Source organism: Salmo salar, chromosome ssa29 (assembly GCF_905237065.1).
Source record: "Salmo salar chromosome ssa29, Ssal_v3.1, whole genome shotgun sequence".
NCBI lineage: Eukaryota > Metazoa > Chordata > Actinopteri > Salmoniformes > Salmonidae > Salmo > Salmo salar.
In genome coordinates, this window is record NC_059470.1 from 12,023,995 (window position 1) to 12,040,210 (window position 16,216).

Below are 16,216 nucleotides of genomic sequence, written 5' to 3' on the forward strand. Positions count from 1 at the left end.
GTGTAATATATATATATATTTATTTATTTATTTAAAAATCATAATTGGCCGATTAATCGGCATCGGCTTTTTTGGTCCTCGAATAATCGGTATCGGCGTCGAAAAATCATAATCGGTCGACCTCTAGTGTAGTCATGAGTGAACAGGGAGTACTCATGACTGCACTGCCAGGCATGACTCAAACACCATCATTAATCAGCTTCCAGGAATTGTGTACAGATCCTTGCAATATTATCATAGTGAAACATGAGGTGATGGCGGAGGATGAATGGCCAGACAATGGGCTTCAGGATCTTGTGCATTCAAGTTGCCATAGATAAAATGCAATTATATTCATTGTCCGTTGCTTATGCCTGCCCATACCTAAACCCCACCGCCATCATGTGGCACTCTGTTCATATCGTTTACCTCTGCAAACCGCTTGCCACACGACGCAATGCACGCTGCCCGGTACAGTTTTTAAACTGGGATTAATCTGTGAAGAGCACACTTTTCCAGCGTGCCATTGGCCATCGAAGGTGAGCATTTTCCCACTGAAGTCTGTTACGACGCCGAACTACAGTCAGTTCAAGACCCAGGTGAGGACGACAAGCACGCAGATGAGCTTCCCAGAGATTGTTTGACAGTTTGTGCAGAATAGGATGGCGTGATTACATGTGGTCTCCAGTTGTGTGCCCGTTTGGACGTACTGCCAAATTATCTTATGGTAGAGAAATTAACGTTAAATTCTCTGGCAACAGCTCTGGTGGACATTCCTTCTGTCAGCATGCCGGTTCCATGCTCCCTCAACTTGAAACATCTGTAGCATTGTCTTATGTGACAATTGCACATTTTAGTGGTCTTTTATTGTCCCCACACAAGGTGCACCTGTGTAATCGTCATGTTTAATGAACTTGTTGATATGCCACACCTGTCAGGTTGATGGATTATCTTGACAAAGGAGAAATGCTCACTAACAGGGATGTAAAGAAATTTGTGCACAACATCTGAGAGAAATAAGCGTATGGAAAATGTCTGGTATCTTTTATTTCAGCTCATGAAACATGGGACCAGCACTTTACATGTTGCGTTTTTTATTTTTGTTCAGTGTTTGTGGATGACCGTTCAAAATAATTTTTCCCAGTTGGAGGGTTTTTTTTCTTCGTTTTTTTTTTTCTCAGAGTTCTCTTGAACACACTGAAGTCCGAGATTTCCGAGTTTACAGATATTTTGAACGCGCCCTTAATGCTCAGAGGTAAACGGCAGGGTATTCCCTTTCAGTCTGGAACCAAAACTCCTACGTAGTGATCCGTGAATGCGTTGTCTGCAACATTTGTCACATGATAGCTCTATCAGCTGTTCGATTCTAGTTATTCTACTGTTCAGTTTCCCATGTCTCTTACTTAGGCAAGAAGACATGATTTTCTTTTAATTAAAGTCAACCGATTTTAAATAACATTTTTTTTTTTTTTTTATGACATTTCCTCTCTCAATGCAAAAAAAATATTTCCAACTCTCCCCCTCAATAACCACCAAGCCTCTGTATGAAATAGAACGTTGTCATGCTCTGATCCCATATCTCCACACAGTTTTGCGAACAGGCGTGCGCACGGTGGATGTGTTTTTTGTTATTGTATTTTATTAGGATCCCCATTAGCTATTGCAAAAGCAGCAGCTACTCAGGTTTGCTGTAGTTTACAATTGAAGTTACCTGCTGCAGTATATCTATGTGTTCTGTGCGAATCTCTTTTGCTGCCAGTTGCTCTCGGTGTATCATACAATGCGTCCATATGGCAGAGGGAGACGCATACATAACAAGTGCCGATGCCGTCCCACCATAGATGGAGCAAAAGCCCACCAGTCGATCTATTTGTCAAAATAGCCACGCCGCAAACTGAACATCCCCTGTGCCGTTTTATACTCGGAATTCACGAGACGGAACAGTATTTCCTCGTGAACAGCATCCCCCGAAATGTATTGCAAACAAGTCAATGCATAGGCATCTCGGGCCTCACAGCTAATGTTCATTTGGAGAGCATAAACTGGGGAGTTTGAGTCGTTCAGTCAGTTTCCTCTTGATTGCTAGCAATAACACTGTCAAACAAATAATTAATGCTATCTGACAGGTATTGATGTGAGTTTCTGTGCCTCTGCCTCCCCACACAGTTTTAACCATATAATTTGTAAGAACAATGGTGCAACTCTAATAAAATGTTAAATTTTATAACAATGCGCTTTCCCCCGCATTGGATAGCGGTCACTGTCACAACAGTGTGCTGTTGAATTGGCGCCTTTTCCTAGACCATGTTGCTAAGTGCATAATAGCAAAGTTAACCAGAATATTGGTGTTGAGAACATTGCGACGGAGGCAACAGGGGAGTTGGGAGACGAGAAAACAGCCCTTGCCTTAAGTTTCCTCGCCCCTCACTTTTCTTACTTAATTAGGTCTATAATCAGTAGCCTTACTGTTAAATGTGCCTGGCTTTATAAATTATCCATATACAGTACCAGTCAAAAGTTTGGACACCTACTTATTCCAGGGTTTTTCTTTATTTTACTATTTTCTACATTTTTGAATAAAAGTGGAGGTTTCAAAACTATGAAATAACGCATGGAATTATGTAGTCAGAGGAGTGGGGTGCACAACTGAGCAGGAGGACAAGTACATTAGTGTCTAGTTTGAGAAACCGACGCCTCAAGTCCTCAACTGGCAGCTTCATTAAATAGTACCCGCAAAACGCCAGTCTCAACGTCTACAGTGAAGAGGCGACTCTGGGATGCTGGCCCTCTAGGCAGAGTTGCAAAGAAAAAGCCCAATCTCAGACTGGCCAATAAAAATAACCAATTTAAGATGGGGGGGGGGAAATAACACAGACACTGGACAGAGGAATCCTGCCTAGAAGGCCAACATCCCAGAGTCGCCTCTTCACTGTTGACATTGAGACTGGTGTTTTGCGGGTACTATTTAATGAAGCTGCCAGTTGAGGACTTGTGAGGCGTCGGTTGCTCAGTTGTGCATCGGGGCCTCCCACCCTCTTTCTATTCTGGTTATAGCCAGTTTGTGCTGTTCTGTGAAGGGAATAGTGCAAAGCTTTGCCCCAGATCTTCAGTTTCTTGGCAATTTCTCGCATGGAATAACCTTCATTGCTCAGAACAAGAATAGACTGACGAGTTTCAGAAGAAAGGTCTTTGTTTCTGGCCATTTAGAGCCTGTAATCGAACCCACAAATGCTGATGCTCCAGATACTCAATTAGTCTAAACAACGCCAGTTTTATTGCTTCTTTAATTAGAACAACAGTTTTCAGCCGTGCTAACATAATTGCAAAAGGGTTTTCAAATGATCAATTAGCCTTTTTAAAATGATAAACTTGGATTAGCTAACACAGCGTGCCATTGGAACACAGGAGTGATGGTTGCTGATAATGGGCCTCTGTATGCCTATGTAGATATTCCATAAAAATTCTGCCGTTTCCAGCTATAATAGTCATTTAAAAATACAATTGGTCGAAAGAACGGATGACTCTCGGTCAACAAAGACTTTTTAGTCAGGGACCTGTTTTTTAATTTTTTATTTCTCCCCTTCTCAGGATTTAGAACATTCTCCCGTGACCCCATTTTCATATCAGGTGACCCCTAGTTTGATAACCGCTGATAGTGTCATAACGAACTGAGATGTTGTGGTATCTGAAATTAACGTTTTCTTGTAAAGCCCATGTGATCTCATCTTTGAGTTCAGCAAAAGTCTGATTGCATTCTGTTCCCTCTATAATATTCACCAGCTACGGAAGAGGATGATGACAGTATCGTCCTGAACCAGGCCAGGGGGAAGAGGCCCATATTTGAGTGTTTTTGGAATGGACGTCTCATCCCATACACCACTGTATCCGAGTAAAGACTTTCAAAATGCTCTTTTAATAAAACATTTTTCTTCAGTAATGTTTACTTTAACAAAAAAAAGGGTAATGTTTGAATTCTGTGTTTTTCGGCCGTGTTTCAGGTTCGACTGGTGCGCATGGCCCAAGAAGACGGGGACAGTGCCTGCAGAGTGTTACAGCAGGTTCTCAGGGGTGCTGTTCACCAATGACAGGTTCCAGGTCAGCACCAACAAGCTCACTTTCATGGACCTGGAGCTGCAGCTAAAGAATAAGGAGACCTTATTCACCCGCATCGTCAATGGCCAGGTAGCTTCATTGTGTCTGTGATGTTTTATATTCTATCACTAGCAAACCTCAGTCCTCTTGGGTGGAAGAAAAGATTATAGAATATTTAAGCCTCAGAGATGGAAATCTAATACCCATATTAGACAAATGTGATAACAGTATTACTGAATTACCACTATGATGTAGAACATTTAGTATTAAACAATCGCTGTGTTACTGATGCATGTCATTTCCCCTCCCAGGAACAAAGGGTTAAAATCCAGAAGGAGTTTCACCAGTGGCTGAAGACCTGCCACGAGAAGTGGGACAAGCAAGTGAAGTTCAGAGGCTTCAAGAGAACCATCACACGAACAGACGTGACCACAAAGAAGATGCAATCTCCTTGGGCTACCTTCTCCTCCATCGAGTGGGACGGTAGAACTTACAAAGCTGGTCAATATGTGAGCATCCTCTTCCTAAGACGGTAGAGCCTGGTTCAATCTCAATTTGTCTTTCCGTGATTCCTCGCATCCTCTCTCCTTGGCTCCTTCTCCACCACCACATTGGAGGAGAAAGTTCAAGGTCCCTCCCCTCAACCTTCTTCTCCAATGCGTTCTGAGAAGGAGGCGAGGAGAGACAATGTAAGGAATCGAGGAAAGATTGAGACAGGGCAACAGAACTGTTTGGTCGCTGTGTTTTGAAGTGTTAGTTGTCTTGTTTAAGCGTCTTTAAATTCAGTAAGATAATTAAGTAGCTCATAATGTGTCAATCTCTAAAGTCTGTTCTCTCTGCCTTTCCTTCCAGGTGAAGTCTCAGAAAACACAGCCCATCTTCTTTGGCTCCGTTATTCAGTTCCTACTGTACGGCGATCACGAGGGAGATGTCTACGCCACAGGGGGGCAGGTGCAGGTGGCCATGGTAAGACATCAGAGAGAATGATAGTTGTGACACTTTGTTCTGCACACTCTTATCCTAAGGAACTCCCACTGCCTTAACATATACAATTGCATGATTTTGGCTGCAAATCATCTGTTTTTATATCGGTTCCCATAGGAACCAAAGGCGCTGTACGATGACATCAAGACAATACCCATCTCCAAAATCGACAGGGTGATTACCAATGCAGCCATCAAGAAGAGCATTGATGACGAACTAGCCAAGTGAGGGAACCATTTTGGATTTTATTCCCAACGTACATGAATGTGGTCATTATGCCCCAGTGGTTCATGGTTTTATGATGTAACGTCCCGTTTTTGCCCCAGACTCCCAGACAAGCTAAAAGTGACCTGGCCAGAGGGCAACCCCTGGACCCAGAACGATGTCCGGCCAGCAGGCACTCCACTAGGTACAGAGACGGACGCCCTGCACCTTACACAGTTGCTCTGTGCTATCTGCCAATTGTTTTTGATACTGTATCCTAAGTATGCACATATTTGTGAGTGACTGATCTCCCTTTCATTCCTTGCAGGACCTCTCCATGTGGAAATAATCAACAAGAAAGGAGAGTCAATATCCAGGATACCATCAGCCATGCAAAACGCAACACGGAAAGCACTTTCAATCGAACTAAAAGTTGTTTGGCATTGTGAGTTGATCTGAATCATAAGAATGATTGCTGCTGTTAGTTGAAGTCGGAAGTTTACATACACCTTAGCCAAATACATTTAAACTCAGTTTTTCACAATTCCTGACATTTAATCCTAGTAAGAATTCCCTGTCTTAGGTCAGTTAGGATCACCAATTTATTTTAAGAATGTGAAATGTCAGAATAATAGTGTAGAGAATTATTTATTTAAGCTTTTATTCTTTCATCACATTCCCAGTGGGTCAGACTTTTACATACTCAATTAGTATTTGGTAGCATTGCCTTTAAAATTGTTTAACTTGGGTCAAATGTTTCGGGTAGCCTTCCACAAGCTTCCCACAATAAGTTGGGGGAATTTTGGCCCATTCCTCCTGACAGAGCTGGTGTAACTGAGTCAGGTTTGTAGGCCTCCTTGCTCGCACATGCTTTTTCAGTTCTGCCCACAAATTTTCCATAGGCTTGAGGTCAGGGCTTTGTGATGGCCACTCCAATACCTTGACTTTGTTGTTCTTAAGCCATTTTGCCACAACTTTGGAAGTGTGCTTGGGGTCATTGTCCATTTGGAAGACCCATTTGCGACCATGCTTTAACTTCCTGGCTGATGTCTTGAGATGTTGCTTCAATATATCCACATAATTTTCCTGCCTCATGATGCCATCTATTTTGTGAAGTGCACCAGTCCCTCCTGCAGCAAAGCACCCCCACAACATGATGCTGCCACCCCCGTGCTTCACGGTTTGGATGGCGTTCTTCAGCTTGCAAGCCTCCCCCTTTTTCCTCCAAACATAACGATGGTCATTATGGTCAAACAGTTCTATTTTTGTTTCATCAGACCAGAGGACATTTCTCCGAAAAGTACGATCTTTGTCCCCTTGTGCAGTTGAAAACCGTAGTCTGGCTTTTTTATGGCGTTTTTGGAGGAGTGGCTTCTTCCTTGCTGAGCGGCCTTTCAGGTTATGTCGATATAGGACTTGTTTTACTGTGGATATAGATACTTTGGTACTGGTTTCCTCCAGCATCTTCACAAGGTCATTTGCTGTTGTTCTGGGATTGATTTGCTTTTTTCGCATCAAAGTACGTTCATCTCTAGGAGACAGAACGCGTCTCCTTCCTGAGCGGTATGACGGCTGCGTGGTCTCATGGTGTTTTTATACTTGCGTACTATTGTTTGTACAGATGAACGTGGTACCTTCAATCGTTTGGAAATTGCTCCCAAGGATGAACCAGACTTGTGGAGGTCTACAATTTATTTTCTGAGGTCTTGGCTGATTTCTTTTGATTTTTCCCATGATGTCAAACCAAGTGGCACTGAGTTTGAAGGTAGGCCTTGAAATGCATCCACAGGTACACCTCCCAATTGACTCAAATAATGTCATGGTTTTAGAAGCTTCTGATAGGCTAATTGACATTTTCTGGAATTTTCCAAGATGTTTAAAGGCACAGTCAACTTAGTGTATGTAAACTTCTGACCCACTGGAATTGTGATACAGTGAAATAATCTGTCTGTAAACAGTTGTTGGAAAATGACTTGTGTCATGCACAAAGTAGATGTCTTAACCGACTTGTCAAAGCTATAGTTTGTTAACAAGAAATTTGTGGAGTGGTTTGAAAAACGAGTTTTAATGACTCCAACTTAAGTGTATGTAAACTTCCGACTTCAACTGTATATTTTTGGCTGACTGTTTCAACGGCTAGTGTGTGTATACCGTGCCATAAATCGTTTTCTCTCTTCCTCCCTAGCACCTAATGGTGATGTGGAGACCAACTCTCACATTGCAGCACATTCGGCCAAGTGGGCGTTCTGGTTCAGAACCATGGGTAATTGTTTTATTTTAATAATTGACTTTATTGTAATGATTTTAGTTTCCACTCTGTTTTTATGTTACTAGCTAGTGATAGTGTTTTGTCATAATGTCTGACTCTCCGGAGGCTTATCAGTGTTGCTTCTACATCTGCATTTCTTGTATTTTGGTGTTTTAGGCTGGGTATCTCCTATAAGCTCTTTGTGACATCTGCCGACGTAAAAAGGGCTTTATAAATAAATGTGATTCCCTGTACAGAGAACCTGAACAAGCTGGGGAAGTACACTCTGCACCTGAACACAATACTCAATGTCAATGAGAGCAACGCTACTGTCTGGGCTGGGAATCGGCTTCCCAACCACACACTGGACTTCTCCATTATTGGTAAGTTAATTTGTGAAATCAGACTGCCACACGTATACATTAAATGCATTGGCCCTCTCCAGTAACAATCAGATCCATCTCCTTAACAGCCGTTTCCTCTCTCTTTTCTCTCTCCTCTCCTAGAGGGCAGTGCAGAGAGGTTTGTGGTGGGTACAGTGAACACCCTGCTCCATGTGGGGGTGCCTTTCCACATCCCACTGGAGCTGCTGGATGAATACGGTCACCCTGCTCGCCCCCCTCCCAACCTCAAGCCCCTCCTGGAAAGCAGGTAGGTTACACATAAAAATAGTTGAATTAGTTAAACACATTGTCATGTTTGAGGTGTTTTTTTGGGGGGGTACTTTGTCTGTGCGGAGTATTTCCAAATAATTTTTTTAAGATATTAATTGAATGCGCTGATTCATTGATATGTGTTTTTATATGTTGTTTGCACATTCCCTGTGTTGACTGTGTAATAAAGACGGGGCTCAGCCCCGGAGTCTGTCAGTCAGCTCCTCCCTGTTTAGCTGGTGGTTCTTACTGTGTTTCAGTGCCCTGGAAGTGAGTTACGAGGGGGTGGCCGCTAGGGGGACCATTTTGACCATCCGAGGCGTCAGAGCCAGGGGGGCGGTGCAGAACTACCAGAGCAAGGTCAGAGACCCGCTGGTTTCCATGGCTGCAGGGCTCTCACTTTACCTCTATCCAGATGAACCTCAAAGAAACAGACACTCGACTGAAAGCTTTCTCAAATTACGTCCTTGAGTAATGTTTGAAATATATGGGTCTTATTTTTCTCTCGGCAGACGCACGACTTGAAAGTGGTACTGCCGGGCCTCAAACAGGACTCGCAGACTCTGAAGATCAGCCTTCTCCCTGGTAAAGTGATTGATTTACAAATTAAAGAATGTTTGTGCTCCTGGGTATTCAGAGAAAAACACTTGATAAACAATGAATGGACCATTTGCGTTAAAAAAACTAAATTGCATTAAAACTCAGGTTATTAAAACAGTGATTTACGGAAACAACTTGGTGGGGTCTGCTGCTCTGCTTTGAGAAGAAACATCCTCTTTAATGGGGGGGTTTGTCGGTAGATCCCGACAAGGGCTTTTAAGTCAATGATTGCCCTGGTGACCGTTGCTGTCCAGCTGTGGCTGGAGGGCTAGTTTGGGTGACAACATGGGATAACAAAACACATCAACCACCCCTTAGGCCTTATAAAACGTATGTAGTCTAAACTGTTTTACAAGCAGCACTGTATATACAGTCACCTCCAAATGTATTTGGACAGTGACACATTTTTGGTTGTTTTGGCTCTACTCCAGCACTTTTAAAAGGATACAATGACTGAGGTTAAAGTGCAGACTCATCTTTAATCTGAGGGTAATGATGAGTGAGGAAGTTAGACATATCATACCCTCCCCTGTTACTGTAATGGTGAGAGGTTAGCATGTCTTGAGGGTATGATAAACTCAGCAAAAGAATAAACATCCTCTCACTGTTAACTGCATTTATTTTCAGCAAACTGAACATGTGTAAATGTTTGTATGAACATAACAAGATTCAACAACTGAGACATAAACTGAACAAGTTCCACAGACATGTGACTAACAGAAATGGAATAATGTGTCCCTGAACAAAGGTGGGGGTCAGTCAGTATCTGGTGTGGCCACCAGCTGCGTTAAGTACTGCAGTGCATCTCCTCATGGACTGCACCAGATTTGCCAGTTCTTGCTGTGAGATGTTACCCCACTCTTCCACCAAGGCACCTGCAAGTTCCCAGACATTTCTGGGGGGAATGGCCCTCACCCTCCAATCCAACAGGTCCCAGATGTGCTCAATGGGATTGAGATTGGGGCTCGTCGCTGGCCATGGCAGAACACTGACATTGCTGTCTAGCAGGAAATCACGCACAGAACGAGCAGTATGGCTGGTGGCATTGTCATGCTGGAGGGTCATGTCAGGATGAGCCTGCAGAAAGGGTACCACATGAGGGAGGAGGATGTCTTCCCTGTAATGCACAGCGTTGAGATTGCCTGCAATGACAACAAGCTCAGTCCGATGATGCTGTGACACACCGCCCCAGACCATGACGGACCCTCCTCCTCCAAATTGATCCGGCCCTAGAGTACAGGCCTCGTTGTTACGCTCATTCCTTCGACGATAAACACGAATCCGATCATCACCCCTGGTGAGACAAAACCGCAACTCGTCAGTGAAGAGCACTTTTTTCCAGTCCTGTCTGGTCCAGCGACCGTGGGTTTGTGCCCATAGGTGACGTTGTTGCCTGTGATGTCTGGTGAGGACCTGCCTTACAACAGGCCTACAAGCCTTCAGTCCAGCCTTTCTCAGCCTATTGCGGACAGTCTGAGCACTTATGGAGGGATTGTGCATTCCTGGTGTAACTCGGGCAGTTGTTGCCATCCTGTACCTGTCCCGCAGGTGTGATGTTCGGATGTACCGATCATGTACAGATGTTGTTACACGTGGTCTGCCACTGCGAGGACGATCAGCTGTCCGTCCTGTCTCCCTGTAGCACTGTCTTAGGCGTCTCGCAGTACGGACATTGCAATTCATTGCCCTGGCCACAGCTGCAGTCCTCATGCCTCCTTACAGCGTGCCTAAGGCACGTTCACGCAGATGAGCAGGGACCCTGGGAATCTTTCTTTTCGTGTTTTTCAGAGTCAGTAGAAAGGCCTCTTTAGTGTCCTGAGTTTATGACTGTGACCTTAATTGCCTACCCTCTGTAAGCTGTTAGTGTCTTAACGACCGTTCTGCAGGTGCATGTTCATCAATTGTTTATGGTTCATTGAACAAGCATGGGAAACAGTGTTTAAACCCTTTACAATGAAGATCTGTGAAGTTATTTGGATTTTTACTAATTATCTTTGAAAGACAGGCTCCTGAAAAAGGGACATTTTCTTTATTTGCTGAGTTTGTGTGTCTAACTGTCTCCATAATCATGGTAACATCCACATTAATGTAGAAGTCTTTAGAAACGTATTCTTATTTACAATAAAAGTGACTCCAAAATGACAATACATTATTTACCATTCATTTCTATTAGGTACAAAATAATCTGAAACACACTCAAAACAAAACTGCGAATGCATCCAACAAATTTGTAGAGTCACAAGCTTGATGTAGTCATTGCGTGCTTGGAATATGGGACGAAATACAAAACTTTTAACTACTTTAATACACAAGTGAATTTGTCCCAATACTTTTTTTGGGGGGGGGGGGGAACTAAGTACAAAAAGTGCTGCATTTGATGAAAATGCCCTCAAATTAAAGCTAGCTGACTGCACTTTAATCTCACGTAGTAACCTCCATTGTATCATTTCAAATCCAAGGTGCTGGAGTACAGAGCCAAAACATGTCACTGTCCCAATACTTTTGGAGCTCACTGTGTACATGTAAAGGACATTCCATAGTAGTGTCAGCTGAATGTGTGTTTTACAGGTAACCCAGATTCACTCAAAGTGAAACAAGAGGATCCAATCACTGTGGAGAATGGAACTTCGGTTAGCTTTGATGTGGAGGTCCATGACGAAGCAGGAAATGTCACAGCTCACCCCAAACTGATCATCAGCTGCCAGGTAAAATCAGACTAGACCCTGACTCTGGAGGTATGAATACTCAAGTCAAAAGCAGAAGAATTACACAACTGCAATTTCTATCCCCATCACTAACTTGGCATGTCTATGGCTTCTTCCAGTTCAGTTAATATTTTTCTGAAATCTAAAGTTCCATCTAGTGTTTGGTGTTCCATACTCATACAGCTGAATGTTTTTACTGAAGTCCACTTCTTAATAGTGAAGTACAATAGGCATTTTGATATCTTCAAAGGCACCGAGTAGCATCAAGTTCTTGTAAGGCCAAACCAAGCACCCTGAGAATTTTGTCAGACTTGGACCTGTAGCCTGCGGGAGCTGTGTGTACTAGTTCTGCCTCCAAGTTTCTCAGCAGTTGGCTAATGAAAAACACTGGCTCCAGTAGAACAGCCGTTCCCTCTCCAGGAAACAAACTAATATAAAGGGAGAGGCGGGCTTGTCCCTCTGCCAGAGCACTATTTCAACCCTTCAGGGTTGAGTAAGAGGGTGTGTCACTGTCCCAGAGAGTATGTGCAATTTAGGGCCACTCTCCATACAGCAGGTTACCAGAGTTGTATTCATTAGTGCATACCATAGCAAAATGTTTTGCAATGGAAAACAAGTTTGTTATTGGACAAAGTAGTCCCTCCCCTATTTAATCGTTGTGTTCCTTGTGAATACGATCCAGCTCTTTGCCAGAATATCTACTAGTAGGATAGAATCCATGAATGATATCTGGCTTGTGGGCTTCTGATGGGGAAATCTGGACATTTTCTCCCAAGTGAGGGGGCTCTAGGAGGCAGATCTCACCTACGGGAATACTTTTGTGAAAGTGTTTCAATTTGGGAACACATTGCTGTTCTGGAGATTTAAATCATGCTCAGTTTAGTGTAGGAATTAGTCTCCTCCTTCAGGAAAGGCTTTAACTGCTGTATCAGCCTTTGAAGTTGAGGCCGCTGTGTTACCCTGGTGGAGCCATTGGTCCACATGTCTCCATCCCTTTCTCACTAAGATAAAGAAGAGTTCAATGTTTGCTAACATTGCCCACTGGGCCTGATAGAATGTCCTCCATAGACAATCTCAGATTTCTGGAGCCACTCTTCCCTTCCAGATGAGTGCATAAAGCGACTGTAGCCCAATGGCAGGAAAGGAATGCGTTTTTATTTACAGTGCATTCGGAAAGTATTCCGACCCCTTGACATTTCTCACATTTTGTTACCATACAGTCTTTAAAATGGATTAAATTGTATTTTTTTCCCCCTCATCAAGACACACACACACACACACAATACCGCATAATGACAAAGTGAAAACAGATTTTTAGAAAGTTAGCAAATTTTATAAAAAAATAAACATACCTTATTTCCATAAGTATTCAAACCCTTTGCTATGAAATTGAGCTCAGGTGCATCCTGTTTCCATTGATCTTCCTTGATGTTTCTACAACTTGATTGTAGTCCACCTGTGGTAAATTCAATTGATTGGACATTATTTGGAAATCACACACCTGTCTATATAAGGTCCCACAGTTGACAGTGCATGTCAGAGCAAAAACCAAGCCATGATGTCGAAAGAATTGGGATTGTTTCGAGGCACAAATCTGGGGAAGGGTACCAAAAAATGTCTGCAGCATTGAAGGTCCCCAAGAACACAGTGGCCTCCATCATTCTTAAATGATAGAAGTTTGGAACCACTAAGACTGTTCCTAGAGCTGGCCGCCCAGCCAAACTGAGCAAACGGGGGAGAAGGCCCTTGGTCAGGGAGGTGACCAAGAACCCGATGGTGACTCTGACGGAGCTCCAGAGTTCCTCTGTGCAGATGGGAGGACCTTCCAGAAGAACAACCATCTCTGCAGCACTCTACCAATCAGGCCTTTATGGTAGTGGCCAGACTGAAGCCACTCTTCTGTAAAAGGCACATGACGGCCCCCTTGGAGTTTGCCAAAAGGCACCTAAAGGACTCAGACCATGAGAAACAAGATTCTCTGGTCTGATAAATCCAAGATTGATCCCTTTGGCCTGAATGCCAAGCGTCACGTCTGGAGGAAACGTGGCACCATCCCTACGGTGAAGCATGCTGGTGGCGGCAACATGCTGTACGGATTCTTTTCAGCGGCAAGGACTGGGTGACTAGTCAGGTTTGAGGTAAAGATGAATGGCGCAAAGTACATAGATCCTTGATTAAAAACCTGCTCCAGAGCACTCAGGACCTCTGACTGGGGTGAAGGTTCACCTTCCAACAGGACAATGATGCTTAGCAGACAGCCAGGACAACAGAGGAGTGGCTTCGGGACAAGTCTCGGAATGTCCTTGAGTGGCCCAGCCAGAGCCCGGACTTGAACCTGATGGAACATCTCTGGAGAGACCTGAAAATGGCTGTGCAGCGACGCTCCCCATCCAACCTGACTGAGCTTGAGAGGATCTGCAGAGAAGAATGGGAGAAACCCCCCCCAAATACAGGTGTGCCAAGCTTGTAGCGTCGTACCCAAGAAGAGTCGGCTGTAATCACTGCCGAAGGTGCTTCAACAAAGAACTGAGTAAAGGATCTGAATACTTATGTAAATGTCATATTTAAGTACTTTTAATAAATTAGCAAACATGTCTAAACCCCTGTTTTTGCTTTGTCATTATGGGGTATTGTGTGTGTGTGTGTGTGTGTGTGTGTGTGTATATATTGAGGGGGGGGGACTATTCAATGTTAGAATAAGGCTGTAACCTAACAAAATGTGAGAAAAGTCAATGGGTCTGATTTACTTTCTGATGGCATTGTATACACCATCCATGTCTCAAGGCGTAAAAGTCCTTCTGTAACCTGTTTCCTCCCCTTCAGCTACACTGGTTTGAAGTGCATTTAACAGGTGACCTCAATAAGGTATCATAGCGTTCTCCTGGTCACTTATGGAAAGAGCAGGTGTTCCTAATGCTTTGTATACTCTGTGTATATTTGAGTCCTGGAAATCAATCAGTTGCTTGACAATATTTCCCTGTTTGTTAGCAGTGCCCACTGGGCCTGATTTTTAAAATCTCCTTACATGGACAACCTCCGCCTTCTGGAGTAACTCTTCCCTTCTAGATACATAAAGAGACTGTTGCCCAATAGAATGAATGTGGTTTTATTGTCAAGTCAACGTGTTGGCTTGACAATAATAAAATGTTTTTGTGCGCTATGTATCTTTCTGTGGTGTCTCAGTTGCAGGGGATTCCTGGTTCATCCTCCATGGTGGCTGTAGACTGCAGTAACACAGGAGCCGGGACCCTGGTGCTAAAACCAATCACCTTCAAAAACATCGTGGGAGACCAGACGGTTAAAGCAACATTTGATATTCCCGTAAGTAATCGTTTGTCATCTATTAAGACCTCCCCTTTGTTTCACCTCAAACTTCTTAATGTCTCCTTTGAACTTATTTCACCCCCTCCATGGATCTCAATGATAGAAAAAAGAAACTCCTGCACACTGTCATTTTTTTCACTGCTTCATAAGGTTTTGTTTTTCAGTCCAATATTATTTGGGGCTTTTTAAATATTTTCAGTGTAAAAACATAACATGAATACATTTTGTCAAGTGAAATGATACATGTTCATCCATCCCTTTTTACCCATCAGAGTCAGAAGAATGTAGCTGCAGTCCAGAGGGATCTGAGGGTTGTCCCCAGCACCCGTGTGTCACGTCTCGAGGTGTATAGTCAGGAGGACGAGGACAGCCTGGTGGACTCCATGGTGCTTCGGGACAAGGAAAAGATAGACTGGACGGCAGGGGACCTCCTGGAGAACCTCCATTATAGACTGTATGACGAGAGAGGCGGGGAGGTCCCTCTGTCTGAGGAGATGGCCCGGCGGATCAAGGTAATGATGACACCGCCCTGACCATGTATGAATTAGGGCGGTGGATGGCCAGGGACCTCACGATATGGTATTATCACGATACATAGGTGCAGATACGATTTTATGTTTTGCAATTCAAACATATTGCTCACCGTGTGTCTGCTGCATAGGGACAACCGAGAGAGCCATAAGAGAACACGTTCTGATCAGTCATGGAAATAAGTGCTGAAAACATTCTCACTGTTTAAAAAGACAGAACAAATATGAAGGAAAAATACTGCCGTTTTCATGGAGGTACAGCCGACTAGAGCATATGAATGAGGGGGCATCTGATCCTAGATCAGCATTCCTCCTCTGAGACGCTTTATGAATACGGGCCCAGGAGTCCTACATTAGAGTTGATGTGGATATTAGATCAGTATTGATGCATCTAACAGCCTGTTGTCTGAGACTCCCCTGTTTATGTGTTGCGACTGTGTCAGGTGAACTGGACGGCTGACGTGAGTGTGGAGGAGCTGGCCCAGGGGAAGCTGCCCAACGTGCCGGTCCCGTCGCTGGTGAAGGAGGAGCACTTCTACCAGGTCTCCTACATGGAGGAGCTAGTGTCTGTCGACACCTCCTTCACTATAGTGTAAGTCCTCTGCTCAAACATGGGTAGAAAGATCTTGCACTCAAGCAACATTTTCTGCCTTGTGGTAAAAAGATACCAACGTTGATATTCATAGTTAATTTGCTTATAGAAGTAGCAACAAAATGAATTCTGATTGCGCTTATCACATCAGCGGGGTGGACTTGTTTTTGATTGGCTGTGTGTTGGTTTTAGGCCCCGCCCCGATGAGCCGAAACACATGAAGGCCACCCTGAGCGAGTCGACCGTGAGGATGGGAGAGGTCCTATCAGGAAAGATCTGTGAGTCTGGAGCCATCAACAGTTTTA

The 16,216-nt window shown here is 43.8% G+C and overlaps 1 protein-coding gene across 1 annotated transcript in view; it reads left to right on the forward strand.

The window, feature by feature from the left end:
- Positions 1-16,216, forward strand: part of smchd1 (structural maintenance of chromosomes flexible hinge domain containing 1) — a 40,879-nt gene that overhangs the window by 11,282 nt on the left and 13,381 nt on the right. The window contains exons 11-27 of the mRNA XM_014180770.2: positions 3,760-3,868; positions 3,978-4,161; positions 4,383-4,580; positions 4,924-5,037; positions 5,173-5,279; positions 5,382-5,464; positions 5,588-5,704; positions 7,445-7,522; positions 7,765-7,890; positions 8,014-8,158; positions 8,421-8,520; positions 8,673-8,745; positions 11,329-11,465; positions 14,649-14,786; positions 15,062-15,301; positions 15,763-15,911; positions 16,104-16,189. Coding sequence (XP_014036245.2) covers positions 3,760-3,868; positions 3,978-4,161; positions 4,383-4,580; positions 4,924-5,037; positions 5,173-5,279; positions 5,382-5,464; positions 5,588-5,704; positions 7,445-7,522; positions 7,765-7,890; positions 8,014-8,158; positions 8,421-8,520; positions 8,673-8,745; positions 11,329-11,465; positions 14,649-14,786; positions 15,062-15,301; positions 15,763-15,911; positions 16,104-16,189 — 2,184 coding nt within the window. The remainder of the gene's footprint in view (positions 1-3,759; positions 3,869-3,977; positions 4,162-4,382; positions 4,581-4,923; positions 5,038-5,172; positions 5,280-5,381; positions 5,465-5,587; positions 5,705-7,444; positions 7,523-7,764; positions 7,891-8,013; positions 8,159-8,420; positions 8,521-8,672; positions 8,746-11,328; positions 11,466-14,648; positions 14,787-15,061; positions 15,302-15,762; positions 15,912-16,103; positions 16,190-16,216) is intronic.